This window comes from Hirundo rustica, chromosome 25 (assembly GCF_015227805.2).
Source record: "Hirundo rustica isolate bHirRus1 chromosome 25, bHirRus1.pri.v3, whole genome shotgun sequence".
Lineage (NCBI taxonomy): Eukaryota > Metazoa > Chordata > Aves > Passeriformes > Hirundinidae > Hirundo > Hirundo rustica.
Genome location: NC_053474.1, coordinates 3,511,950 through 3,539,780, shown reverse-complemented (window position 1 = coordinate 3,539,780; position 27,831 = coordinate 3,511,950). Strand labels below are relative to the sequence as shown.

Genomic DNA, 27,831 nt, shown 5'->3' with positions numbered 1-27,831 from the left:
GCCCAGAATTTGGAAGGCTTTAGCTGAGCCAATGGCTCAAAGTAAGCGCAGCAGCTGAGATTTCCCTAAAAAAGTTCAGGGTCTCTACAGCTCTTGCTTTCGTTTAGCATCAAGTGCCAGGCTGGTGCAGGGTCTGCTCAGCTTTTGGGGTACTGACCTGCCTTCTGGGATTTGGGAAGAGCCATTGGAGTCCAAGTACTGGGGCACATCGGGCACCTTTCCCAGGTCACCAGGGCACAGGGAGTTCTCTGTGCTCCCCCCAAACCCACAGAGCACCCTCTGCATCACTCCTGCCCTCCCTAAAGCACCCCAGCGCTGTGTTTTCCTGCTTTTTTAAAGGAATTCAGCCCAGTTCCTGAGCAGGGCCGTGCCTTTGCCCTGTGCCCACCACGCCAGGCACCACCCCGGTGAGAAGAGAGAAGCCATGATGCAGAGCTGGGAGGGATTTTCCCGGGAGATCTGAACCCTGTCTGCCCATGAGGGCAAAGTGAGGGGTGCCGAGAGCCCGTGGCTGTCACCAGATAAATGTTGCATGAGGTCTGAGGTCTGTGCCTGAGGGATCGTTTCCTATTGATCGGAGCAAGCACGGGAACGGGCAGGGGAATCTGCTCCGTTTGCAGCGGCTGCCAATGGAATCCTGGAATGGTTTGGGTTGGAAGGGACCTTAAAGCTCCCCTCATGCAGGGACAAGGGCAGGGACACCTTCCACTAGACGATGTTGCTTCAAGCACCATCCAGCCTGGCCTTGGACACTGCCAGGGATGGGGCAGCCACATCCCTGTGCACAGCAGGAGCACCAGGACCCAGGCAGAGAGGTAAAAACCAGCTCCAAATCTGCTTTAATTCAGCTCAGAGACACGAACCACCGCCAGCTAGTCCATTCCTTTCCAAGAAGCCCAGGTGCCTGGGAAGCCCCGGCTGAGGGTTCCTCCAGGATCAGGACAGGACACACCACCTCCTGCTCCACCCCTGTGCTCAGCCACTGCCACTGTGCCTCGGGGGTCAGTGACCAGGGCCGGGGGAGTTACAGGTGCATAAAGCGACAGGATGGGGAAACGGGGGTTGCCAAGGAAACCACAGAACAGCGAAGTGCTGATTTATTTTTTTTTTTTTTTTTCCCCTCAAGGCTGGAAAAAATGCGGGGGAGAAGGGCAGCGGCAAAGCCCAGCGCTGCGGGCGAGCTGGGGGGGCTGGAGCACAGCGGGGGTGACCCCTGGGCAAACCAGGACTGCCAAGTGAAACATGTGCCAGGTTCTGTGGTGTCCCCGAGGCGGCTGAGGGCAGTCCCTGGGGAAAGGACGAGGTCTGGGGAAGCCTGGCTGAGTTTGGACGCTCTGTGGGGCTGTTTGAAGTGCTGCAGGTCGGAGGTTGAATATAAAAACCCCTTCGGATAGAAGGCTGAGCATCTCGTTGGAGTCACCTGGAGGGATTTGAAACGTGTTGGCGCGGCACACGTGGGGACACATGGGTAGTGGTGGGAGAGCAGTTGGACTCAATTATCCTGGAGGTCTTTTCCAACCGAAATGGCTCTGGGATTCATGCAGAGACAGGCAGGGAGAGGCAGGAAGAGGCACCAGCCTCTGCTGAAGCTTTGGAGCATCCAAACCTGGAGCCTCGGGCCGGGAACATCCAGCCCTGGCCGGGAGCCCCAGTCCTGCGCTCTCCTCACAGCTCAAGGTCGCACTGATGTTTTATTCATCCCCTGCAATCCACTACATCCCTTAACTGCAGCCACACGCACTGTCACGAGCATAAAGAATTGCCTCGGAGGCTCATTAATCACTTCAGCGTGCTAACGAGCGCCGCAGCCCGGCGAGCTCTCAGTGGGCTCAGGGGTGGCAGGGACCCCCAAACACAGAGGGTTTAGCACCAAAGTCTGGGAAAAAATTAACACCTCAGCCCAAGATGAAAAAATTAATGATGGGTTAATTAACAGCTTCGCCGTCCTTCTCTGCTCTCACCCGCTGGCTCACGCAGGCGTGGGAGCAGCACCCTCGTCCCCATCCGTGGTCACCCACGGCCACCACGGCCTTCCTGTGCTCCCACCACACCCCAGTGCCACTGGGAGACGCCGGTGGTGCCGAGGGATGGGCTCAGTTCCACAAGGCTCCATCCCACAGCTCCTGTAGCCAAAGGGATCTCTCTTCCCAGCTGGTCCCTGATGCCTTTTCCCTGGAAAAAAGCTGTTGGTGGAAGTTCTGCCCTGCAACGGTCAACCTGAAGCATCCAGGCCAAGCCAGGGAGCTGCTCCAGCCTTAATTAAAGGTCTTTAATCAGCAGTCAGGTGATGGATGAGCAGCAAGCCATGGGTATGTCCCAGGCTGGGGCTGGTGGATTTGAGATACACGTTGGAACTCGGTGAGGGATCTCGGATGGCCTCGAGGCTCAAGCTGGGAAGCTACACGCTTGAGACAGAGGACCCAGACCCAGCTCAGGAAACAGTCTGTGCTGCAGAGATAGTTCACACCTTTATTACTCTGTCTGGAAGGGTTCTTCCCCACTCCTCTCCCCACCATCCTTCCTTCTTTCCTGGGTGCCTTCAAGCCAGGTTGGATGGCCCACTCGTCACCGAGCAGAGGGACACAGTGGCACCCCAACAGCACCCGGACACGCTGCCACCACCCCGTCCCCTCCATGTCCTCCATGTGTGTGCTTAGGAGAGAAGAAGGTGTTTGGGTTAAAACCTGGCCCTCTGCCACCCTCAGCTCCCAGGCACAGCCCCACGCCCGTGGAGCGACGTCTCTCCTGCTGCCCCCAAATCATCCAAGCCCAGATTCCTCTCAGGGAAGGACGTGCTCCCCAGGTCGTACCAGTCTCCCTTTCCAGGAATGAGTGCTCCCAGTGGGATCCCAGCACATCCCAATCCAAGGACAGGTATTTGCAGGGAAGAACCATTGAATCCACGGGGACCTTCTCGAGTGAACTTTGACCATTTCCAGAGGCCGGCTCCCCAGGATATTCGAGGGAGCCCAGTGCAAGGGAACAAGGAGCTGGGCTTTAGGGGCTGGTGCCACCCTGACCCCTCCTCCCCAGCCCAGCTGCCCAGCGTGGTGTCACAGCATCTCGTCTTGCACCACGTTCCCTCCGGCCCGATCGCCAGCAGCATCAGCAGAACTGCAGGAGAAGCAGAGCCCGGGGCAGGAGGTGAGCCCTCACCCAGCCCCCAAAACACCACTCCAGGGGGTTCTTCCACGCCCCAAAGGCCAGGAAAGGTGCCCAGAGCCTCTCCCCAGGCGGTTACAGACCTTCCAGCGGTTCCCACACTCGTTGCACAGCACGAACGTCGTCATGGGCTCATCGGCGCTGCGCGTCTGCACCTGGGGTGGAGCAGCAGCAGGTCGGTGGAGACCCTTCAGGTGTGCCCCAAAGCAAGGGCCCCCGGGGGCAGGACCTGACCTGGTTGTACGTGCAGTTCTTCTTCTTGCACTTCCCGCACTGGAAGAGGTCGGTGACGGTGCCGCCCGTCTTGGCCATCTGGTGCTCCCGGATGGCCTCCTGGGTCATGGCGCTCCGCAGCTGCTTCAGCTCGTCGCTGGCCATCTCCTGCCACCAGCATGGGCCCGGGGGGGTCAGTGGGGCCACGGCTCTGCTCGTACCCGGGCACCACACTCCAACACCTTCCCCATCCTCTCCCAAAAGGGGATTAATCCTGTGCTTTGCTGGAGGGCTCAGACCCATCCAGATGGGAGAAAAATCACCCCATCCTCAAAGTGAAACTGCTGCCTGCAGGGATCTGTCTCCCCACAGGGGAAACTGGGCTTCTGAGGAGCCTCTGTGGACCCTGGTTGAGGAGGACAAATGAGGAAAACTCCGATTCCTGCGGGTGTGACGCCGCACAGCCAGATCTGTGATGGGCTGGGGGCCTGCAGGGCTCTGAAGGGACCCAGCCAGCTTCCTCCTAACGCTCCCCGTGCCTCATCCAGCACTGGAGCGGGACAGGGAGCTGCTGGGACAACCCCACTCTGGACAGCACCACGCCAAGACCCAGCACCACGGAGCTGGATGAGACCCGCGGGCACCGGCGCCGCGCAGCCCGGTGCCCACCTCGGCGGTCATGCGGGCGATGAGGCCAGGCTCGATGGCCCCGCACAGCACATTCCTCCGCAGAGCGGGGTTCTTGGGGTCCTTCAGGTTGCTGATCCTGCTCCGCACCCGGTTGCGGTACTTCATGTCCGTGCTCTTCAGCTCCTGGAAGATATGTGGGGTCCGTCAAGGAATCCAGGGAGGGATGTCTGCCAGCTCGGTGGAGGGGGCTGATCTCAGTGGGGATCTCCTCCCTGTGGGAAGTGTGCCCCAGTCTTGGCTGGAAGAGGACGAAGCACAGCTTGAGGTGCGGGGGAGAAAATGACTCCGCATGGCCGTGGGATGTCTGACATGCGGCGAGGCTGCGGGGCTCAGGGACCGCCACCAAGCCCTCTGCTGGGACAAAGCTCAAGGTGCAGGGGCTCGCTCTGCTCCCTCCTCCCAAAGGACAGGGATACGGACAGGTTGATGCGGCAGCTTTGGGCACAGAGTCTGAGATGCACCAAAAAGTGCACCCAGGAGGGGAACCACCCTGGGGCTGGTCCTGGGCTCAGGGAGCTGCCAGGAGAACCCCAAGCCTTGATCTGGGGGTGGGGAGAGGTGGTTCCATCCCTGCCAGCAGGGACATCGTGACAGACTGGCTCTGGCAGGAGACACGGACACCTACAGCAGCCTCATGGAAAAAGCTTTGCTTGGGGTTGGATTTATCTCCCCAGGGATGAAGGCAGGTCCCTGACCAGAGGGGGTGTGGGGGGACACACAGAGCCACGCATGAAGGCGGGTGCTCAGGAGATGTTTTGCTCAGCATCAGCTTCAGCCTCAGCATCCTGTAAGGTCTGGGCTCCCTCTGCAGGCAACGAGCATGGCAGTGTCACCCTCTGTCCTTGTCCCTGCCACCCTCTGTCCTGTCCCCAGCAGCACTCTTGAGCCCACCTACGCCCCCCCAGCAGATGGAGCCTGGGGACCCCTGGCCCCTCAAAGGATATGGTCTTCAATCTCCGAAGCCATCTTCTCGCAATTGACACTGAACTCCTTGTAGTCGTCTAAAGGGTCGAGAGGTTAAGGGCTGACTTTCAGGCGTGAAAACAGCCACAGGTCCTCACTGTACCTCCCCCCAAAAAACCTCACCTCTCCCCCTCTACTTGCCCCAGACGCTCCATCTCCAAAAAAACCCTACTTTTACCCATCCTGAACCTTACAAACATGCATCCTCACATCCAACCCCTTTACTAGTGACCCGAACAACCTCCTTTCCTTTCCTTTCCTTTCGGGGCTGAGTGCTCCTATCAGCACTGTCCCTTAGGAGAAACATCCCAGTGTGCGCTCCCCTGCTCACCATCCCAGCGCAGCGCAGCCGCCAGCATCTCAACGCACTTGTCCCGCACCGAGTCCCCCGTCAGGTAGCAGGGGGCCAGGAAGCAGGGGCTGGGAGAGAAGGAGGGGCTGGTGGGAGTTCGTGGCGCCTCAGGTTTGGCCTTGCTGCCGTTGGCTCTGCAGGGGCACACGGAGGGGCACGGGCAGGTGGTGCCAGGGTCCTGTGCCGGGCACAGCCGCAGGGACCCACCGGGGTCCCCTGGAAGCGGAGGGGGTCTCTCCTACCTTTCCTCCTGGCTCCTACCTTTCCTCCTTGCTGTCACCGGAGTTTCTCTGGGAGCTGGTGGGAGCTGGAGAGAGGCTGCTGCCCACAGAGGCTCTCCTGGGGGTGGCACAGAACGGGACGGTGGGGATGGCACCAGAGGTGGGGCAGGCAGGGCAGGGGGCAGGGAGCTCAGGCACCAGCACGTTGATGAGAGTGCTCGGAAGCCAACGGGAATCTCCTCAGGGGAGGATTTGCTCCTCCCAGGGAATATCCCGGCACTGTGGCAGGATCCCAGCCACTTCTCACCCCCTCCATGGTCAGGGCATCCCCCAAAAAGCATTCCCAGGCAGCCCAGGGACACCCCCTCCTCACCTCTCCCCTGACAGTCTCTTCTGTGGGGAGGAAGAGGAGGACACAGCCGAGGACCTGGAGTCAGCAGAGGCTCTCCTGGCAGGACAAGCCTCATGTCAGACGGGGGCAAGCAGCGCATCCACAGCCCCAAGCACAGCCCAGTGAGGGGCTGGGGTCTGGCCCCTGCCATCCTCCCCCAGCCCAGCACCCACCTCTCTCTCTTGCCATCCAGAGGTGATTTCTTGGAGGACGCAGTGGGGCTCCGGCCGTCACTGGACTCTCTTCACCGCAGAGGCCCAAAGGAAGGGAGAGAAGCTCTCAGCAACCCCAGCATGCTCTGGCAACCTGTGAGCTGGATCCATGTGCATCCCCCAGCCCTGAGCCCCACCCCAGGTCGCCAGCAAAGCCTCCCCTGGGCTGGCAGAGCCTGGCAGAGCCTGGAGCGAGGGTCAGGGCATCCTTCAGCGAGTACCTCTTGGGGCTGGAGTCGGCAGAGTGGCCCTGGGTGGCGGTGGCATGAGAGTCACACTTGCTGGGCTTCCTAGGGACAGAGAGAGCAGGGGTCAGATGGGCTCTGTCCAAACTGACCTCATCCAAGGAACGACTAGAGAAAGGAAAATAAAACAGTCACTTCTCCCTCCTCCAAAAACTGCCCTGGTGCTGTCCCAGAGGCAGATTGGTCTCCAGAGGTGCTGCCAGCACCCAGGGGGAGGCAGAGAGGGGTGAACTCTTAAGGACCAACTCTGAAGCACAGGGTGGTTTTATATCAGCGCTGGTGCCCCCGACAGCAGGCAGGAGCCCTCACCTCTCCTTGTGCTTCTCCCTGTGCTTCTCAGCTGTATTCTTGCTGTGCTTCACCCCTTCACTGGGGCAGCTGGAAACATCCATCCCCTTCTTCTTCTCCTTGTCTCCATCTGCGTCCTTCTCCTTCTTCCCATCTGCGTCCTTCTCCTTCTTTGTGGTGGTGGACTCTGGGGGAAGGATTTGGGTGTCCCAGTCACAGCCCAAACCCTGCAGAGCTGCGTCCTGGGGTGGGGAATGCTTGTGGAGGTGCTCTGCCCTTGGTGGGGCACACACTGATTTACACCACTCCGTCCCAGAGTGAAAACCAGCCCCTGGAAAATCTGCGTTCCAGGTTACAGGAGCCCGCACATCCTCGCCCTGGCCTCATTCCACTCCATCGGGGCTCGAGGCGCAGGGATTGCCCGGGGGGGGGGCTTTGGGGGGTTCCTGCCTTCCCCCCAGCATCGCTCACCCAGAAGCCGCTTCCAGTTTTTGATGAGGATCTTGGCTGAGGCCACCACCTCTTCGTCCGAGCAGTGTTTCCGCACCGAGTTCACAGCCACTCCGATCCGCGTGGTCTGGGGACGCGCACCCGGGACAGCCCCTTAGGGATGAGCCGGGGCACGGGGCAGGGGCACGGGGCAGGGGCACGGGGCACGGGGCAGGGGCACGGGGCACGGGACAGGGGCACAGGGCACGGGGCAGGGGCACGGGGCACGGGGCACGGGACAAGCTGCCCCACGGAGTGTTCCCCCACCCAAGGCCCCTCACCTGGAGTAGCTGGATGGTCATGGTGTAACTGGTAAGGGATTTGAGCAGATCCAGGGCCCCTTCCTGCGGCAGGGAGAAGCCAGGGGAGCCCTTGAGGAGGCAGCACCAGGAAGGGCACGACAGGAGAACCCAACGCCCTGGCACTGCCTGACCCTCAGTGCCAACACACTGGTAGAAATGTCCCGCACCCAAATCCTGCTGGACCATCCCAGCACCGGCTCACGTCTCCAGCTGGGTAGCAGGAGCTTTTCTTAAAACTTGGGAAAACCCCATCTGCAAGAAAAATCTGGGCTGGTGGGAACTAGGGACAGCTGGGGTGTTCTCCAGGGTCCCCCACACAGGGGTGTGAAGGTCCATGGGACACAAGCCCTGGGATTACATCCTGACGCCCTGCAGTGGCAGCTGGGATAAAGATAGTCCAGCACTGAGCCTTCCTCCTCCTCCCTCTCCTCCTCCTCGGTATTTTTAGAGCCCCAGCAGCAGACACCAGCTCCCAGGTATCCACAGTTCCACGGACTCCCACCATGAAGGGCTGGATCAGAGCCCCCCCGTCTGAGGGGTGCAGGGACATTCCTGTGCTGGACCCTGGCTCTGCCCCATCCCAAAGTGCAGCAGGAGAGCTGTGGAGCACCCCCGTCCCTCGGCCCCTGGGTAATTCCTGGCACCAAGCAGAGCCATGGGAGCCGGTTTGACACCAAGCGCTGGCACCCCAAAAAGCCACCAGCTCCAGGGAGACGCAGCGCTGCCCCCCGAGCCAGGAGCCTGCACCTTGCCAGGGCAAAGGCCGGTGGAAATGGTAAAACATTAACTCTGAGGGCCGGGCTTGGCACACGGAACCGGCTCGCCAGGATCCCCGGGTGGATCCTCACTCGGCACAAGGGCGGCAGGGCTGGATCCCGGCTTCCCCAGCACACAGCCCCCAAAACCACCCAGGAAACAGCGACCGACCCCCTCCCCTCCCTCTGCACGCTTGTGCAACAGGCTGGGCTGTGCTGGGCGCGTTGAGGCTGCTGTAGCTGCCAGCCCAGAGCTTCTCCTTGCTTGTACACGAGCCCGTGGCCCTGGCACCGATCGGGTGTTGGGGCACAGGCTGGGGGCCAAACACCTGTTGCCCACAATCCGGCACTGCCAAGCGGTGCCCAGAGCTGCCAGCCACGGGACAAACCCCCCCCTCACCCCCAAATCCCAGTGTCAGGGGGCAATGGGGTACGGGAGAGCCCCGAATTAGAGGCAGAATTAAATCCCCGTGGGTGCTGACTACTAAAGCCTGAGAGGCCGTGCTTGGGCGACACCGGCAGCATCCCTTAAACCCCTTCAGCCCCTCCAGGGACAACATGAGGGGTGCGAAAAGCAAACCCCCCAGCCCTCCCTTTCCTGAGCCGCGCAACAGCACCACTCAAACCTGCCTGTAAACAAGCACGCGTGCAAACACGCACACGCGCAAACGCGCCAGGCGTGTAAATGGGCGCGCACGCCCCGAGGAGCTTGGCCACCTTACCGTGCTCTTCCTGGCCACCATCTTATCCAATTTCTTGGCAATCCGGACCAGCTCCTCAGCGGGCCCCATGGCGGGGGCTCCAGCGGAGCAGGACACCGTGGGCACAGCTGGGCGCCGCTGACATGGGGGGTCCCTGGGCAGGCGGGTGGGAAGGGAGCAGAGAGGAGGGGAAAAGGGGCAAAGGCAAGGGGAAGAGAAGGGAAGGGAGAGAAAGCAAAAAGGAGGTGGGGCTGTCCCGGCCAGTTATAAACTCCTGCCAGGAAAGCGAAATAGCACGGGGGAGGGCTAAATATAGCCGAGAGCCACGATTGCAGGAGCGGGGGAGGTGCGCGCCGGGGCGCTCCGGGACGCGCGGCGGTGGCGGCCCTGGGGAGCCCGGGGAGCCGCGGGACAGCGCTCGCCACGGGGCTTTGCCATCGGCGTGGCTGAGCTGGGGAGCCCTGAGAGGCACGGCTACAGCGCCGTGTGCCCCAAGCTCTGCTTTTCCCCGGAGCTGGCGCCCTGCAGCAGCGAGATCCCCGCGGGGGATAATCTTTGCGCTGTGTTGGGATGTCTCAATATACGTGGAATTCCAGCGTTTAGGAATGGTTCTTATACTGGAGTACTCCACGTGTTGGTACTGAGGAAAAAACCCCATCCCTGGGAATGTCCAAGGTCAGGCTTGGAGCAGCCTGGTCCGGTGGAAGGTGTTCCCCCCTCTGTCAGGGGGTGCAGGGAAGGATCTTTATGGCCCCGTCCATCCTTCCACGACTGTGTCACGACGGGTGACACGCTAACGCGTCCCAGAGCCCTGCCAGCCGGTGGTGTGCCAGCCTGGGAGCCAGGAGCCGCTCAGGCCTGGCAGCACGGGGCACAGGCCGTCGGGGGATGTAGGTGACAACCACCTTGCCATCGCTGCTGGTCCCTGCTCCGGCACTCGCGTGGGGTGGCTGCAGCACGAGCATCCCGCCCTGGATCCATCCCAGCACACCGGGAAGGTGCCCACGTGCCAGCCTGGCCCTGCATGGATGTCCCCAAGGGTGGCCACGGTGACTGGGAGCCTTGGGGATGTGTCACCGTGCTGGGGACAGGGGTTGTACCCCCCCAACAAACTCCCAGGCGCTTAAAAAAAAAAAAGGATGGTTTATTAGAAATTGGAGACAGAAAACATTTTAAAAAAGATTTTTTTTTTTTTTTTGAGATGAAGCATTTGACGTAGAAATGAGAAGGGTGTAGTGAGGGGGTAGGGAGGCAGGTGGCTCCCAAGGGACACTGGTACAGGGATATTCTGGTCCTAGAAAAAGCTGGAAAACCCCCTTGAGAGCCCCCCAGCCCGGGAAGGGGCGGTGATCCAGCACCCACCCCACATGAGGGACATGGGGCAGGGCTCTGTGGTACCACCTGAAACATCCCTCCGCCCCCAAATCAGGGAATGGCATTTCACTACACCAGCTTTGGAGACGCTTTGAAGCACCCCCAAACTCCACCAGGCCAGGCAGTTCCCAGAACCTGGGGTGGGGGATGGACACAAAAAACCCCCCCTCTACTTATTTCTTGCCCATCCCAAAGGCTTCACAGTTGGGGAATGGAACTGGCGATCCACGGCTGCCCCCAGGACGAGGAGGAGGCTTCGTGAGTATCTGGCAGAGGGTGGGGGACACCACATACAGCTCCCCCATCCCCAATTCCTTGGAGAGACGGAAGAAGAAAACCCAAGGGATGGGCAGAGCCCACGGGAAGGATGGAGGAGCAGCGGAAGCAGGGGCTGGCACAGAAACCTCAGCCCCCCAGTGCAGCGAGCACGTCCATTCTCTGCTCCTCAGCTCCCCACCGCTGCCATCCACGGACGGTTTTCCCAATGGGGGGGGTCTCCGGGCCCCCTTGGAGGGCAGTGGTCTCGTGCCAGGATCCTGGGCACATGTCCCCTGTGGCCTGGCTCTACCAAGCCCCCGGCAGGGAGCTGCCTCTAGTCCCAGCCAAAGGGACAGTGACAAACGGGTCACCCCACACGGTCAGTCTTGCAAGAGGTGGACGAAGCTGGCAGGGAAGACTCCGGTGCGGGAGCCATCGCCCTCGATGAAGCCGACCTGGGGGTGCAGAAAGAGGGTTGAGGGGAGTGCAAGTCTTACCTAGAGATATCAGCCCCAAAACTTCTCCCCTGCTCCATTCCAACGGGGATTTAGAGAGGCGAAGCTGCGGTGACACATCAGCGGAGCCCCCCCAGCCCTCCCTCCATGCACACGTGGGGCAGGAGTCCCCCATCTATGCCCCCCCCCAAAAAAAAACCCAGCTTCCTACAGAAGAGAACTGGAGGGGGAAAAGAACCAGGATTTGGATCCCAGCGCCTGTCCGTGCCACGGTGACTCACCCAGATCTGCTCGTCCTCCTCCCGCGTCACCACGATCACCTCCCCCTTGGAGAAGGTCAGCTCTCGTGCCTTGTCCCCCTTGCAGTCAGCCACTGCCTTTACCCGCTTCTGCTTCCCCTTGGCCTGAAATGGAATGCAGAGGGGGTGACAGACCCCCCTGAGGCCACCCAAGAGGCGGCACCGGGGACACGACCGGAGATCACTCCATCTGCACCCCCAGGGTAAGAGGAGCTGGGATGCTTTGAGGGTGCAGGGAGGAGGATTTGCACCTACCGGAGCAAATCTCCTGGGCATGGGCACAGGGGGCACCTTGCTGAGAGCGGGGTCCTCGGGGCCGCCAGGGCTCTGGGGGGACCCAGCCGAGCCCGTTTTGCCCACCACGCCACCAATGCGCCGGTACGAGCGGGTGCTCTCTGAGCTGCGGGTGACAGCGGCAACAGCGTCACCTCCTCCTCTGCTGTTGCCTTCTCCCTCCCTGTTCTCCTTCCTGCGAGGTCTCAGGGGGGTCAGGCCTTCCCCCATGGGACCTGGATTCCACCCACAGCCCCAGAAAGGATCCCCAGCACCCAAACACCCTCAAAGGAGCCCATCCCACCACGTTTACCCGAATGAGAGAAATGGTGACTTGCAGAGCATCTCAATATCCTCCCAAATAATCTGCATCATCGTCTCTAAGTAACAACCCAGCATCCCCACAGCTGCCCGTGTCTCCTCCTGCATCCCCGGGTCACCATCAGCTTCTTTGGACACCCCAGAGCCTGGGGACCCCTTTGCTCTACAGCGGCAGAGGTGGAAGCTCACCCCCCTCAGCACCAAAGCGCAACCCCGGTGCTCTGGGGGTCCCTACCCGAATTTGACAGGCGGGATGTCCAGGGCCGTGCTGCCCGGCGGGGGCTGCGCGGGTGGGGGACTCAGCTCCGGCCCCCGCCGGCTGCTGCTGCTGCTGCTGCTGCTGCTGCTGCTGTCCGTCTCGGAGCGGGTTTCCCAGTAGGCTGCCCGCTGGCTCTCGGTGGGGCTGCGGGTGCCGGGGGTGCCGTCCGGGGCGCCCGCGCTGCCGGCACAAGGCAGGCTGCGCGCTGCCTCCGCCGGCCCGCAGCAGTGGGGCTCCGACGCCTGCCGGGGCCCTTCGGGGTGCTCTGGGGGGACACGAGCGACGGGGACGATCGGTTCGGTCTCCGGGCGAAGGCGCAGCCCACGCCGCGGCGACTGCCACTCACCGGTGGGGCTGTGGCCGGGTTTGGGGCGAGAGCTGCCCCGCGTAGGGTTTTTGAGGGGCAGCGGCGGGGGGATCTCCTCGCTGTGCGCCCGGCGGGGCGCGGGGCGCGAGGGCACCAGGATGCTCTCGTAGGTCTTGTTGGTGATGTCCATCCCCATGCAGCTCCAGCGGGTCTGCGGGCAGGCGGGCAGCGGGCTGGCGGCCAGCGGTGACGTGCCCTTGAAGGAGCGCTGGAGGGGGCTCACCTGGGGGCACGCACACACAGCTCCAGGGATGCCTCGCTGCCACCAGCCCCCCAAAAGGGTCTGCGCTCCCCCAGTTCCCTCGCTGGGGATGTGGAGGCCCACCCCCAGCGCCGTCCCACAGGTACCTTCTCCTCCAGCTCATCCTCACTGTCATAGGGGAACTCTGATGGGGGCTCCCAGTCATAGTCCACATGGATTTGCAAGGAGAGCTTCCCTGCCTGCGCCTGCTCCAGCTGCCAGAGAGACGGGGCACGTCAGGGGGATCTCAGGAGGGGGCAGCCCACAGGGGTCTCAGCACTGGACGGACACGTCCCAGCAGCCCCTCTCCTTCACTCCAGCCCTCCTCAGGCGCTTGCTCCCCTCTCCCCACTCCGAGCCTCTCTCCCATTCCTCCACCCCACCTACCAGCTCCTCGCACTCGCTGTGCTTCAGCCTCCTCGCCACATCCAGAGCCGTCTCGCCCGCCGCATTCACTGCCCGGGGGACAAAAGGGGGACAAATCTGGGTTTGTCCCAAATGCAGCCTTACCACTCCCACCAAAGAACCTCCCCCAAAACCCCCATGCCAACCTCATACCTGCAGTGAAGGCGGCTTTGCCTTTCAGGAGCAGCTTGAGGCAGTTGGGCTGGTTGTAGAGCGCGCCGTAGTGCAAGGCCGTGTTCCCGTCCTGCGTCACCCGGTCCAGCGCTCCCCTGCGCAGGGCCAGCGGCGGGAAAGTCAAGGCTTGAGAACGTGACAGCATCCTGCACGTCCCTCCCGTGGGGGAGAGGGGCAGGGGACACCGGGAGCGCTCGGGGACGCACCCATTCTGGATGATGAAGTCCACCAAGGGAAGGGAGGATCTGTCGGCGTGGCGCACGGCCACGTGCAGCGGCAGCTCGCCCGCGTCCTGCCAAGAGACGGGAGGGAGAGACGGCCCTGAGAATGCTCGTCTTTCCTCAGGATAAGGGGAAGAGAAGTGCTGGATCCGAGAACGCTCCTCTTCCCCCCAAAAGGAAGGAAAAGAGTGCTGGACATATGTATGCTCATCTCCCCCAGGATGGAAGGGAAAGAGCTGAACCCAGGGATGTTTCATCTCCCAATATATGGGAAGGGAGAGGAGAGCTCAACAATCTCCTACGTGTAGGAGAGACGAAAGCTGGACCCGAGGATGCTCATCTTCCCACCAGCACATCCCTGCCCAAAGCCCTGGACAACCTGAGCACAGCCACCCAGAGAGGGAAAACGCCGTCAGGTGGAGGCCTCACCTGAGCCTCAGGGCTGGCCAGGGGCTTGGTCAGGTCATGCCCCTCGGCAAAGGCCTTGAGCAGGCCCAGGAGGTCACGGGCTCGAATGGCTTCCCAGAGGCCGTGCGGGTTGTCCTGGCCGCTCTTCTGCACGTAGCGTCGCTCCATGTACTTGGCCATGATGTATTCCTTGCGCGCAGCCCTGCCGGAAGGGGGGCTGGCATGGGCACGGAGCTGGGCTGTGGAGCCCTGTGCTCCTGCCTCCTCCTGAAGCCTCAGGATCAGGGGTGAACCTCCAAGGAGGTGCAGATCCCCACCGCAATTCAGCAGTGACACCAGGATGCCTCATCCCGGGGCTGTGGCAGCATGGTGACAAGAACACCGTGCACTCCTCCTCCTCCTCCTCCTCCTCCTCACACCCAACTCACATATCACTGCTGGCCGAGGGCTTGGGACAGTCCTGTGTGGGTAGCGTGGCCTCCATGATCTCGTTGAAGCGAGTGTTCCCAATGCTAACAGCCAGCTAGGGAGAGAGGAGAACAGAGGGACGTGAGCCCTCCTGGCCACACTCACCCTGCTCCAGCCACATCCCATCCTGGGAGGAAGGAATCCACTGGATCCACCCAGGCCCTTCCCAGAGCAGCCATCTCCGCCAGGATGATGCTCTCTCATGGCAATGGAAATCTGTTTTAGGAGGGGCCAGCAAATGACTTTGCAGAGCCTCCCTCGCCCAGACCACTGAGCTGGGGAAACTGAGGCAAGTTGGCAAGGCCTGGAGCAAACTGGGGACAGATGGGATGGAGGAGAAGGAATGAACCCCGCATCACAGGAGGTTTGTGAGGCACGCAGGGTGGTCCCCAGGGGCTAGGAGACCTCTGGGCCCTCTAGAGAGCAGCTTACCAGCAGCTCGGAGGTGCTGAGAACATCCAGAGTGAGGGACTGGATGCGGGAATAATGCACACCCAGCTCCCGATGGATCCCAGAGCACTCGATGCACGTCAGGATGCCGAGGTTGGTAGAGAGCCACGTGGGATCTGCAGCGGGAGCCCCCAGAGATGCTGTGACTCCCGTGACAGCTGCCCCACGCCCAGGGCGAGGGGAACACCCTGACGTACCTGGGGCGCCGCAGTCACAGCACTGCTTGTTCCCGGGCATGTTCTTCACCTCGCCGATGACCAGCCTGGTGAGCTCCTGCACGCCGCCGTCCAGCCCGGGGCCTGCCGCCACCCCGCCGCTGCCCCCATCGCCCCTGAAGGCGTTGCTCAGGGCTTCATCCTTGCTGTTCTGCAGCACCGAGACCCACCTAGGCACGAGGGAGGACGAGGAGGAGGAGGAGGAGGATGGGGAAGGCAGAGCGGGATCTGGCACCGGGAGGAGCAGGGATGGGCTGCGGCACTTACACGACACACTCCTGCTCATCCTCCGCTTGGAAGTGATAGGTCCTGTTGTCTGCAGGGACAGGGAGAGAGGGGAGATGGTGAAAGGAGAGAAGCTGCGTCTACCACGTCCCTTGAGTTGTTTAAGCTTGGACAGGGCTTGGAGCTGTCTGGTCTAGTGGAAGGTGGCCAAGCCCATGGTGCGGGGGTGGAACAAGACACTCTCTAAGGTTGCTTCCAGCCTCAACCATTCTAGGATTCTATGGTCTAGGGATGTCCAGGACAGCAGGAATCAGCTGAAATCTCTTCAAAGGAGCTGCTTAATTACAAATTAAATCACTGCACACCACTCTCCCATCACCTGGGCCCTTTCACAACCTCCTTCTGTCTCAGCTTTTTAGATCTCCTTGCAGAGACTGGTTCTTAATCTGTAAAGACAGCCAGGAAGACACCCCAGAGCCAGATTATAAGCATTTAAAGAGGGTGCCGTGGTGTTTCAGAGAGAAAACCCACTCGAAAAAGGGAGAGGTCCCACTACAGTGTCCACATCCAGGTCAAACACCTCACCCCAGCCACAGCACCTCATCTCAGGCACTCACGTGTCACCAGGTCAAAGCATTTCTTCTCCTCGGCATGGGGCCGCACCTGGCAGGTGAGGAGGTTCAGCTTCACGGGGGGACGGTTTATCTGCAGGGTGAGAGGACCGAGGAGGGTTAAAGGACCAGGAAGGGATGGGATGGGCATCACCTAGGGATGGGCATCACCAAGGGATGGACATCACCAAGGGATGGGCATCACCAAGGGATGGACATCACCAAGGGATGAGCATCACCAAGAGATGGGCATCACCAAGGGATGGGCATCACCAAGGGATGGACATCACCAAGGGATGGGCATCACCATCTCCAGTGGCAACTGCGGTGGTACAACCACCAGCGCAGATGGTTTCTCTTGGGATAACCACGCCAATCAGACCCTGTGTGACCCGTTTTAGAGGAACAGCCACCCTTTGCAGGAGAACACGGCTCCAAGATGTCCCCCTGTGCCTCCTGCTGTTTGCAGCCCCACGCTGGGGGCAGCCCTGCCCTCCCAACCAGCCCCATCCCCTTGGGGCTTGTCCGGACCCTCCTCGTCCGTCTCACTGCCCCAGCCAAGCTCACCTCCTCTGCCACGGACCCCTGCCAGACACGGGGGACCACCTTTGGACCCCTGCAGGTGCCAAGGTGTTTCAGAGAGAAAACCCACTCGAAAAATGGAGAGGTCCCACTACAGTGTCCACCTCCAGGTCAGACACCTCCCCCCAGCCACAGCACCTCATCTCAGGCACTCAGGTGTCACCAAGCTCACCCTCCTCTGCCATGGACCCCTGCCAGACACGGGGAACCACCTTTGGACCCTTGTCAGACACAGGGGACCTCCTTTAGTCCAGTCCCATCCCGCATTGGTTTTTAAGCCAGGCAGATTTGTGATGGGTCTGGGCAAAAGCTAAACCCGAAATCCAACGGACACCGAGCCCCAAAGGGAGCACGAGGAAGGGTCAGGGCTGCAGGCCCCACGCTCCCCACCGTGCTGTGGGAGATGGTCAGGCAGCCGTACTTCACACCGCACTTCCTCTTCTGCCACACTTTGCGGATCCTGAGGAGGAGGGAGAGGAGGAGTGAGGATTGCACAGCTGCCATCACCCACAGCCACATCCCAAACCAGCCGTGGCAGAGGCCTGGTGGTGTTCTGGACGTGGGGTTGTGCTTCCTCTAACTCACAGGGCGCTGAATGCCCCGTGAGCTGGATGCCAGCTCTGGGGGCTCCCAGGAGCATGGACAATATTGGGGAGAAGCCAGGAGCTCTCCGGGATAACGCTCATCCTCACCCATCACTCTTCTTGTACAGGAATCCTGACTTCTCTGTCCCGTACTGCTTGTTGCCTTGGTGCTGGTGGATGCTGTAGCCACTGCCAGAGTTCTTCCTGCTCAAGTTTTCCTGAAAATTAAAAAGCAAATTCCCACAATTAAAAAGCAAAGTGAGAGGCACGGAGGCGGTTGCTGCTGCAAGTCACCTCCCTCCTTACCTATCTCCAGATCCCTGGACAGGTTAACCCAGCTCCCTTCTCCCTTCTGCTCCCCATCCCCAAACCAACCCTGGGGTCCCCAGCACCCTCCCCATGCTCCTCCTCAGCCCTCCCCTGCCCATCCCGGCGGGTCTCACCTCCTTGTTCTCCAGCTGCAGGACGCTGCGGAGGGAATCGCGCGTCTGCGTCAGCCGCTTCACCTCCTCCTCCTGCGCCTGGCGGAGCTGCAAAGGGGGCAGCTGCCCTCAGTGCCGCCCTGAGGGCGGGTTCTCAGGGGCTGGCACGGGGACAGCGGGGTGGCAGCCCCGGGGACACGTCTGAGGGGCGCTGGATGTGCGTGAGGGCCTTACCGCGTGGAGGGACGCAGCGAGCTTCTCAATGAAGGGGTAGAGGTTCTGGGCAGCCTTCCAGCCGTCTTGGAAGAAACTGGGCGTTTGTTTGAGGGTGATTGAGATGCCGGCGGGGAAGATGGAGGCAAAAAAAAGAGGGGTTTTTTAGAGAAAAATGAGGCAGGGGATGATGGTGGTCCCCTGCTTGGAAAGCTGTGATTGCTCTGTGGCTCCCTGGTTATGGGGTGAGGAGGGAGCAGCAAAGGCCAAGCCCAGCCCGTGGGGTTTGGATATCCCAAATATTTGGGGTGTTTGGGATGCGGGCTTGGCCTCTTGTTTGATCCCAGCTCAACTCACCGGGGAGCGGTGCTGCCTAAAGCCACGTTCTGGGGGGGTCCCTGGGTCACAGTCCCAGCCAAAGACATGCTTTGAACCCCCTGCCTCAGTTTCCCCACTCGAGAGCCGGAGGAGATGATGACTCCCCCTCACACTACTATCCCAGCTTCACGGAGCCACGGGAAAGGCAAGGGGATGTTGATCCTCACTCCAAACCCCCTCGTTACATCCCCCTGGCTAATGCCAGAGCTGCTCAGCTGAGCTCATCCCTCCGAATCCAGAAACCAAATAATCAGCTACACCTCAAGCCAACGGAGATACACCCCACAGCCCCATGGACACGCTTACAGCTCCTCCAGACAACAAAGCACACCTCAACTCCCCGGGGAAAAATGAAGAGTGAAGGGCTCTGCCCAGCATCTCCATCAACAGCTGTATGGGTCTGGGGTGAGAGGAGAATAGCCCAGACCCCCACGGGGCCACCCAAGGGTGACAACCAGCCCTGAGGATGAACCAGCTGGACCCAGGGGGCACCTACTTGTGCTGAGCGTGGAAAAACTTGATCAGGCTCTGCAGGAAATCTGGTCCCTGCTTCATCTGAGACTCGCTGGCTTTCAGCAGGTACTGCAGGGGGAGAAGACACCTGGTTAGGTGACAGGGACAAGGAGAAGCTGAAAACATCCCAGAGGAGCCTGCCCAGCCCTCGATTCCCTTCCCAGCATGGGGAGGAAGGTTGAAACACTGGCGGGCTTTCAAGAAGTCGAGTCATGGTGTTGGATTTGAAGGCAGCTCGCTGGGGACCACCCTCAGAAAACCTGGCTCTGGAAGTCCTCCAAGACATGGAAAGTTCAAGGACTGAGGCAGGCCTCCAGGGTTTCCAGCCAAGCATGCTTCTCCCACTGCTCGTTACTTTTGGAGTTAATAAATAACCGAAACTCAAGGCAGCTTGCAAAAGAAAAAAAAAACAACCCCCAAAAAATCCCACAACAAAAAAGGCCAAATGTTTTTTAAGACGTGGCCCTTTTATTCCCCCAAAAAATCAGATTCCAAGAAGCGAGCACCTGCAGCACACCAGTGCCGGAGGTCTGCTGAGGTGCCCCGTGGGATGGGGAATTTTAGCTTTATGCATCAGGCCCATCCATCAGCTGCAGGCAGGGAAGGAAAGACAGAGTCTCACCCTGAGCAAAATAAGGAGGGGAAGAGATTTTCCCCCTGCAAGCTCCTCTCCAGCTGCTGGAACGGTTTTGAGTGGGGAGCGAGGGGAGGGGAAGGCAGCTCTGAGCTCTGGGGGGTTTCCAGGGTGGGATGGAGCTCCTGGAAGGGAGTCCCCCCATGCCCCAGGCACTCTGGACACCCTGAGGGGTCACTGGAGTGGGGACGGTCGTTAAACTGCTCTGTGCAAGCTGGAGATGCCAAATCGACGCCAGGGAGCACGACTACACCCCTGAACCGCCTAGAGAAGGCCACACACACGTGCCCAGCTCCCCTGGGGTGCCCCTGCCCCGCCACCCACATCCCACAGTGGGAGCAGAGCACCCCGGGCACCCCTGGGCCCATGTCCAACCGCTCCCACAGCCCTGAGGATGTGAGCTGGGCCACGACGGGGAGACACAGCCACGCCGTGGGGTGAAGCAGGACCCCGTTTGCTACCCAGGAAGTAGCAAACCCCACTTTCCTCTGAAGCCACACGCGTCACAGGGTCCCCGGCCCCTCGGAAGAGCTGCCCTCCGCTTTGCAGGGCCAGCACCAGCTCTCACACGCGCAGAAACACGGGCGCACGTGCCCTGCTCCAGCTCCCACCTCTCCTTAACGCCCTGTTCTCTATCCCACAGTGCAGCCATTCAAGGCAGTGACTCATCTGGCTGGGTCCCAGCTCGGAGGCAGGCACAGCCTCCTCCCCACAAGCCCTGCTCTCGGCTGGGCGGCACCGGGATCTGAGCCCCGGGAACACGGGAGACCTCTGGGACAGCCCACTGCTGCCTCCTTCCCTGCTCTGCCGCTCTCCAGGTTTCGGGGGCAGCCCTTGTGAGGCACCACGGGTGCCGTTTGGGGCTGCATCCCACAGGGAGCTCAGAACGGGGATGGGACGGGGATCCCTGAGCTGGGACCACGCAGGGCGGGTACGGGACGGGGTGAGGGTCCCCCACGGCACACAGGTGGGGCTGCTTCGGCGTTGGACAGCAGGACAGGCTCCAGTATCCCTGCACAGCCTGCAGAGCAGTCCCCTGTGCCCCTCCGGGGCTCAGGTCCCTCAGCGCAGCCCCCACCTCGCACATGTGCAGCTGCAGCAGCCGCCGCTCCTTCTGCACGTCCTCGGCCACCTCCGCTGCTGCTGGCTCAGCCTGGATGACCCCAGCCGAGCGGGCTCGTTCCTTCTCCTTCTCCATCTTCCCCCTGTGCAATGGGATGGAGGAGGGTTGGGGACATCCCCGCTCCGAGGCGTGTCCCACGCAGGGTGGGGATGGGATCAGGAGAAACATCTCCAGGCCCTCTCCAGCCCCTCTCCTTTTCCCCTTTGGGAAAAGCTGGACCAAAACCAAAACCAAACCCAGCGGTGCCTGGCTCCAGCCCGGGGACAAAACACCTTTGTGCAGAGTGGGATTAGGTAGATTCTGCCAGGGGCAGCGGGTTGCTTACACTTTGGTCTCATAATCCTTCCAGGCCTTTTCAATCTGCTTCTTGGAATCCTGTGGCAAAGGAAAGAGGGGGGTGGCAGCTGTCAGGGGAAAGCAAAAGAGCTGGTGGCACTAAAGGGGCCCAGAACTTTGCTCTGCATTGCTGCACGCCTTGAGGGTGAGGGGGTTCCCTACCACGTCCTCACCCCTCCCTTCTGTCACTCCCAACCCTCCCTGCTTCCTTCCAGCCCCTGCTACCAGCTCCTTGCTTCTCCTGGCCACGGGTGTGAGCCAAATCCGTAGCAGGGCTCTCGCTGCACGATGTCCCCAAACGAGGGACCCTGGGGACAGCACTTACCAGGCGGCCATCCTTCAGCTGCCCCTTCAACAGGCTGTCCAGGGGGAAGGACACGATGTTATTCAGATTCTGCACCTGCAGAAGGCAGAGACAGGGGTCACCCCACGGTGGGGGAAGTCAGGGAAGCGGGAGCTCCAGGTCCCTCTCGGTGCCAGGGACCTCCCCCAGCTCCATCACCGCCCCAGCAAGGGTTAAAGAGGCTGGAAGTGGGGCTGAATCCAGGATCCTGGCAAGAGGGCACGCCGGGGCTTGTTGGAGCTGGCTGCAAGATGTCTGACAAACGTGGCCCTTCCCACAAACCACACCAGCGCCGCAGCTGCCAAAAAACAAAGCTGTCTTCCCCCAGCGACACCTCCTCCCTGTCCCCAGCACCCAGCAGCACCAGCAGCACCCCCCGTGCTCCTGGGACACACAGAGACCTCGCTCACGTCCGTGGGGTTTTCCAAAACCCTTTGCTGGGCTCTGGGGGACAGCAATGCAGCCACTGCTGGGGTCCGTGGTGGGGACAGGGGAGCCCACTGCTGTCCTGGCATCCCTCCACGCAGCCCACGGAGCAGAACCCCGTCTTACAGTCGTGAGAGCAGCTCCAGCACCCACACGGGACCTCCCCAGAGCACCCAGATTTCTTTTAAAGGGTTTTGGTCCTCTGCAGCACTTGGGGGGAAAGTCCAGCCCCAGGGCACAGGACCACCCCCGAACCAGGGGGAACGGGGGAGCTCCAGGGAGACTCTAGGAGTGGAAACACAGCTTTTTGGATCTGGCTGAGGGTCTTGGCACAGAACCTCACTCAGCAGCATGTGGGGCAGGAGGGGGGGACACTCAGAACTGGTCAAACTCCTCCATCAGGACAGTTCTGCAGAGCCATACTGGAGCACGGGACTCCGGCAGGCTACAACAGCCAGGATGGGGAAGGGGAGGAGCAGGGAGGCCCAGATTGGGGTAAGTGGGAGAGGAAGATGCCAAAAATCTGAAATTCTTGCTGGGGGAAGGGCAGCAGGAATCAATTTCCTCCTTAAGCAGAGCCAGGGGCAAAAAACACCCCTTGGAGAGGGGCATCTGAAAGTGAACGGCGAGAGGGCCACATGGGATCGCCCAGGGATGTTGCTGCTGGGCATGGATGAACCCAGTTCCATTCAGGAGCTGAGTTTTCCATCAGAGCCATTCCTGGCTCGGCTCACAGCCGCCTCTGCCTGCTCCCCATGGCCCCAGTGTGCAGCCCAGTGTGGCTTTGATTTACTCTTGGCAAGCGAGATCAGAGATGTAGTTGATGTGAGAAAAAAAAAAAAGAAACAGAAAGCAAGGAAAAAAAAAAAAAAGAAAGAGGAAAAAATGAAAACAGCAGCTCCAGCTTCCCATCAGATCCCAGTGGCAGTGGCCCCAGGGAGCTGGGAGGGAGCTATAAATCCAGTACTGGGGGTATCAGATGGTCTGGGAGCACTGGGAACGCGTCCCCGAGCCCAGGGTGGGAGGTAGGGATTGCTGCACGTGGTGGAACGCAGCCAAACTGGACCTGCACTGGTTGGTGGGGGACTCCAAACCCCAGTGGATTCGGGACAGCTTACCAGGTTCTTGAAGAGTGCAGTGACCTCACGGGTGAAGACGGCCAGGTTTAGGAAGCCAGTGGAGAGCTCGTGGTTGTTCTGGGAGAGGTGGTTGTTGCCAAAGGTCTCCAGGGCCTCGCTGTACTGCTCCTCGTTCTCCACGTGGGCTGCACGGGGGAACACCGGAGAGGGACACGGGGTGACCCCGCGGCACCCGACACATCCCGGTCCCACCATCTCTCCATCCCTTTGTAACACAGCCGGGCTGTTCCTGATTCACGACAGCAGCGGTGCCCAAAAACAACCTCCCTGAGGTTCTCAGTTTTCCTTTTTATGTATATTTCAGGCAGCTTTTGGCATCATTACCGGGCCGCACCGTGAGGTTCCACCAGCAGCCAGCACCAACCCCGGGTACATTTTTGGGCTTGCTACCCACCTCTGTAGGCAAGCTGGACTGATCCTGCTGCAAGACACCACTGGAACATCCAAAACAACCTTCCTAAGGCTCTCCATTTCCCTCTTTGTATGGTTTTAAGACAATTTTTGGCACCTTAGCGTGTTGGCGGCACCCAAGTGGCAAACACCCCCCAGCACCCACGGGCTGCCCGGGGTGAGCAGGGGCTGTCACACACCCCCAGCCCCACGCTCTGGGAATGCCCATCACCTCCCCAACTCACTGAGCCCGGAGATGTGAATGGCTTTCACATATTTCCTGATCCTCTGGAGCACAGCTTGGTCCCCATCCAGGCTCTGCAACAGCAAGGAGAGAAGACAAATGGAGCTCATTAGCCAAGCACTGGGCTGCCACTCCCCCCGGCCCAGCTGGCTCTTGGAGAGGCTGCGGCTCTGCCGTGCAGATGTGTGGGGCGGGATCCAAGCTCCCAGGGCTGGGAAAGGAGCTGGAGGCATCCCGGCGATGCTGGAGCCGCAGTGTCCAGCCGGTCCCCTGCCAGGGCTGCGGCCCCAATGGCTTTGCTGCCAGGCAGGGCTTTGGCTGGCCCCGGAGAGGAGGGTTTGAGCGAGGCAGCAGGAGGAGGTGAGAGGCTCTTTGGATCCCAGCAGCTCCTATTAACCGTGGAAAACGTCTCACTGGCTCTTGCAGGGACTGTTTCAGCCGGGGAGGGGTTGAAGCACCGTGCGGGCGCATCAGCCCATCCCCATGGCTCAGAACCAGGTGAGGTGGGTGAAGGAGCCCAGCTCCCCACAGAGCCAAAGACAGGACCCACCTCCTGCTGCTGGGGACCTGAATCCCACAAACCCTTGAGCTGGTTGTGTGCTAAACCACAACAATCCCACAAGGAGGAAGGCGGCTTCCCAAACCCCCCCAGCCCATGCAGGGTCCCCAGCACCACGAGTCTCCCCGCAGCCCCACTGCCCAGATCCTGCTCTGGTTTAGAGCTCTCCCCATTCCCCCATCTCTTCCCACCCATACAGCCCTGATTTGCCCCCTGAGCACCACAGCAAATTCAACCCCACCCAAGAACTACGACAAGCTCAGCCCCACTCAACCCAAGGGCAAGGGGCTGTGGCGCTGCCAGCCCGAGCATCCGAGCACATGCTGGCCCCCGCACCAGGAAAGGGTTAAGGGAGGCTTGGCTGCAGGTACCAGAGCCATGATAACAGGCTGGAAATATTTAGAGGGCGTGAACAGCAGAAAAGGGCAGGGATGAAACCTCGGAGGAATTACAATAAAAGAGGCTCTCTCTGCTTGAGCTCTGTCGAAGGTTTTCGGGCTGATGTCAAGGCTGATTTCCTGACAGCAGGGTCAGCCTCGCTGCAGCGCTGCTCTCTTCCTCAGATGGGGTGCTGCCAGGATGAGCTGGCTGGGAGGGGACTGGGGCTGAGGTGGAAGCTGAACCCCCTGCTCAGGGGAGTTTTACAATGCAGCTACAGCGGGGAGAATGTTGGGGTGCACCGAAGCCCCCCACGGCCTTCTCTGTGTCAAATCCAGGTGCACCAAGCTCTCCAGAGCAGAGATATTCCCTGCCTCTGGGGGAAGCCAGGGCTGTTTGCCCGGATGCTCCAGGCTTGCAAACCTGGCAGAGCCTTAGAAAGGGGAAACTGAGGTAGCATGAGATGCTTTGGATGCATCACTGTGCGAAGAAGCTCCTTCAAGGGTCCAGGATGGAGCAGCTCATCCTGGTGCCAGCTCACAGCTGCAGGACGCAGAATGCTGGGCTGGTGCAGAGCAGGGATGACCCAGGGAAGGACACAAGGGCTTCCAGGAAGGGGTCCGTGAGTCACCCGGTGGGCACAGGGCAAGCAGAGACAAGTACCTGGGCGGTAAACGCAGGGGGAATCACCGCACCCCTGCTGTACCAGGCTGGCTGCCAGGAACACGGCCCTGGCCGCTCAGAAGTGGGGGGGCAGAGATGCCTGGAGCCCCCAGTGGCACCCATCACCCCCCAGGCCCAGCTCGAGGGCTTCTGGTCAGGGGGCAGCCGGGGCCGTTGGCACAGCAGGGAGGGAATTCCGCAGGGGCTGGAGGAGGGGACGGACGCACACCTGCAGCACAGCTAGCTGCGCTCACAGCCTGGGGGCTCGGGCAGGACGCTCAATGGAGGCCATTCTTCTTCTGCCTCCCCCAGCGCCGCCGGCTCGTGCTACCCGGCGAAGGAGCAGCCAGGGAGCCAAGCTGCCAGGGCAGGAGCAGCGTGTGGCACTGCCCCGGGGGACAGGGTGAGGCCTGTGCCTTGTCACCCTGCCCCAGCCCCGAGGTGCCCAGTGCCCTCTGACATGCCCACAGCACCCAGCACCAAGGGCTGGATTCGACCTTCCGAGGCCAGAGACCTCAGGTTCTGTCTCCACCAGCAGCCTCAAGGATCCTGAAGTCCCAAAAACGCCTGGGAGGGGAGAGGCCTCTTTAATCTCAGGAGGTAAACTGAGGCACACAGCAGCTCCGGCCAACATCAACATTGCTCCTCAATGTTGAGCAGCAATCTCCAGTCCTCTCCCCGCTTGTTCCTGCCCCCGATTTGAGACCTGTTCCTATCCTGGGTGAACGTGGCCGTGCTCTGTCCCAGGGTCCTGGGACATCCTCTCCCACCCCGAAGTCACTGGAGTAAGACGGGCACCCTTCTCTCCCTCCTGCTCGCCAAGCCACCAGCCAGTCTGAGGGGTGGTGACAGGAAAGGCCATGGCTCGGTTTGGTCACAGAGTGTCCCTCCCTCCCCTCAGCGATTCCCAAATCCCCCTTGCCTCATGCTGTCGCCCTGTTGGGGCTCCAAAGATAGCGTGGAGTTGGTTTGCTTGGATTTCCCTGCTCCCCTCGTGCTGGGACCAGGGGGATGCCAAAGCTCTGGCCCCTTCCCCAGAGCCTCCAGTGGCCCGGGGGGTTCAGCCCTGTGCCGTCCATGGCACACACGGCAGCAGTCATGATTCCCAGCTCGCTTGCTGGAGCTTTACTAAGCCAATCCCAGAGACCCCCCCCGTCATCCCCGAGGGACGTGTCTCCACCCCATCCCTGCATCCCTAAACTACAGCCTCTCCAAGCAGCCAAACAAAATTCCTGCTGCTCCCTCCTGGCTGGAGCCGCCTCTCCCTTGCACACCGGAAAGCGGCCGGCATGTGCCGATGGGGACCGGGATGCTCCATGGTGTGTTCCCAGATTTCCGGGCCTGGGACACCCATGCCACTGCCCCCAGGTATCCCAGCAGCCCTGGCACCTGGGGCCCCCCACTCCCTGCCAGCCCTGGCTCTCCTTCAAAGTCATAAGAGGAGTTGGCAAAAGGCACAGGACCAGCTGGAAGCTGCCTTTATTCCCGGCGGGAGGAGGATGAAGGCGCCCCGCCACCTCCACCCTTCCCAGAAAAAGCTGCCGACGATTTTGGGGGGAGGCTGAAAGCACTCCCCGATCAAGGAGGAGACCCCCCCCCAGCAAGACCACATCCCATCGGGGCTGGCTCCAGCACGGGAGCTCGGTAGCGGATGGAAATGCGGGGCTGATTCTCCGGGGGCATGTCCCGGGGCCCGGTGTGCTGCTCCCGGAGGGACAGAAGGATGCCCTGGCCTCGGGGAGGGATGCCCCGATCCCCGGGAGGGGCAGGTGGGGATGCCCTGCTCCTAGAAACAACCAAATAGGCCTCACTGTTTTTGGGGTGGCTGGGGGTGCCTCCTGGAGCTTTAAAGCAGCCTTTGCTCATTTCTCTACAGGCTTAGCCCCCCGTAAAAGTACGCCAGGGCTGCTCGGAAGATGCAAAGGGCCCCTCCGCACCCGAGGGTCCCAAACCAGCGTTCAGGATGACCAGCGCAGTCCCGGGATAAAAAGGCAGGCCCTAAAAAAACAGAACCCCGAGGGAGGCGCAAGCGTCGAGGGACCAGCACCTATGGGTGCGGAGGTGTTCCCAGGCGGGATGCGGGGGATGTTCCCGGGCGGGACGTTCGATCCTGACCCCCGCGACCCAGCTCACCTCCTCCAGAGCCCCGAGAGCCCCCCGGCACTTCTGCATCTTGGAGGCGAAGGCGGCGGCCGGGGAACCGAGATCCTCGTTGGTCGCGGCCAAGAAATCGGCCACGCTGAGCTGCTCGGGCATGGTGCGGGGGGCACCGGGGGCGGCCAGGGGAGCGCGTCCCCTGCGGAGCGCCCCGGGGTGCCCGGCACAGCCCGGCTCAGCGCCCCGCGCCCCGCACCGGGAGCCGCTCCGAGCCTCCCTCCGCCCGCTCCCGCCCCTCCGCCGTCACGCCGCGGCTCCGCCCGGCCGCACGTTAAAGGCGAAGAGGCGCAGCGATCCCCAGAAGCGCTCCCGTGACCCTCCCCCAGCCCCCTCCTCCCAGCCCCGTTCCGGGATGTGGGGGGTGCGGGGTTACCCCGTGCTGCGGTGCGACGGAGAGGAAACCCGGGGGTCTGGGTGGATCCGCACCGCCAGCATTGCCTCGGCAGCCGGCATCTCCAAAACCCCGATAACTCACTTTCTCCAGGCACCAGCACCCCCCTAACGCGAGCACACACCTTTCCCAGGCACCCAGCATCATCCTAACCCCAACACTCACCTTTCCCATGCACCAGCACCCCATAACACCAACACCCACCTTTCCCAGGCACCCAGCATCATCCCAACCCCAACACTCACCTTTCCCATGCACCAGCACCCCATAACACCGACACCCACCTTTCCCAGGCACCCAGCATCATCCCAACCCCGATAACCCACATTCCCCAGGCATCAGCACCCC

The 27,831-nt window shown here is 61.3% G+C and overlaps 2 protein-coding genes across 2 annotated transcripts; both read right to left on the bottom strand.

Annotated features, from left to right (window-relative positions):
• Nucleotides 1–2,455: 2,455 nt before the first annotated feature.
• On the bottom strand, nt 2,456–9,250 carry TCEA3 (transcription elongation factor A3). The gene is made up of 14 exons (XM_058423580.1): nt 9,006–9,250; nt 7,508–7,570; nt 7,209–7,314; nt 6,759–6,924; nt 6,426–6,494; nt 6,166–6,234; nt 5,975–6,049; nt 5,642–5,719; nt 5,360–5,514; nt 5,011–5,066; nt 4,045–4,200; nt 3,397–3,543; nt 3,246–3,317; nt 2,456–3,114 (listed from the first exon to the last, which is right to left on the bottom strand). Exons 1-14 carry the CDS (start codon nt 9,072–9,074, stop codon nt 3,106–3,108), a joined length of 1,290 nt encoding a protein of 429 aa, XP_058279563.1. The 5' UTR covers nt 9,075–9,250; the 3' UTR covers nt 2,456–3,105.
• An 882-nt stretch (nt 9,251–10,132) lies between these two features.
• ASAP3 (ArfGAP with SH3 domain, ankyrin repeat and PH domain 3) lies at nt 10,133–27,251 on the bottom strand. The gene is made up of 26 exons (XM_040085997.1): nt 27,069–27,251; nt 23,337–23,409; nt 22,681–22,826; nt 21,119–21,193; nt 20,783–20,832; nt 20,413–20,539; nt 18,684–18,769; nt 17,831–17,906; nt 17,618–17,704; nt 17,283–17,392; nt 16,981–17,050; nt 16,015–16,102; nt 15,440–15,488; nt 15,155–15,342; nt 14,940–15,073; nt 14,468–14,562; nt 14,061–14,241; nt 13,617–13,702; nt 13,390–13,505; nt 13,219–13,286; nt 12,939–13,046; nt 12,570–12,813; nt 12,200–12,488; nt 11,626–11,770; nt 11,353–11,475; nt 10,133–11,071 (listed from the first exon to the last, which is right to left on the bottom strand). Exons 1-26 carry the CDS (start codon nt 27,189–27,191, stop codon nt 10,997–10,999), a joined length of 3,012 nt encoding a protein of 1,003 aa, XP_039941931.1. The 5' UTR covers nt 27,192–27,251; the 3' UTR covers nt 10,133–10,996.
• Between the last annotated feature and the right edge of the window lie 580 nt (nt 27,252–27,831).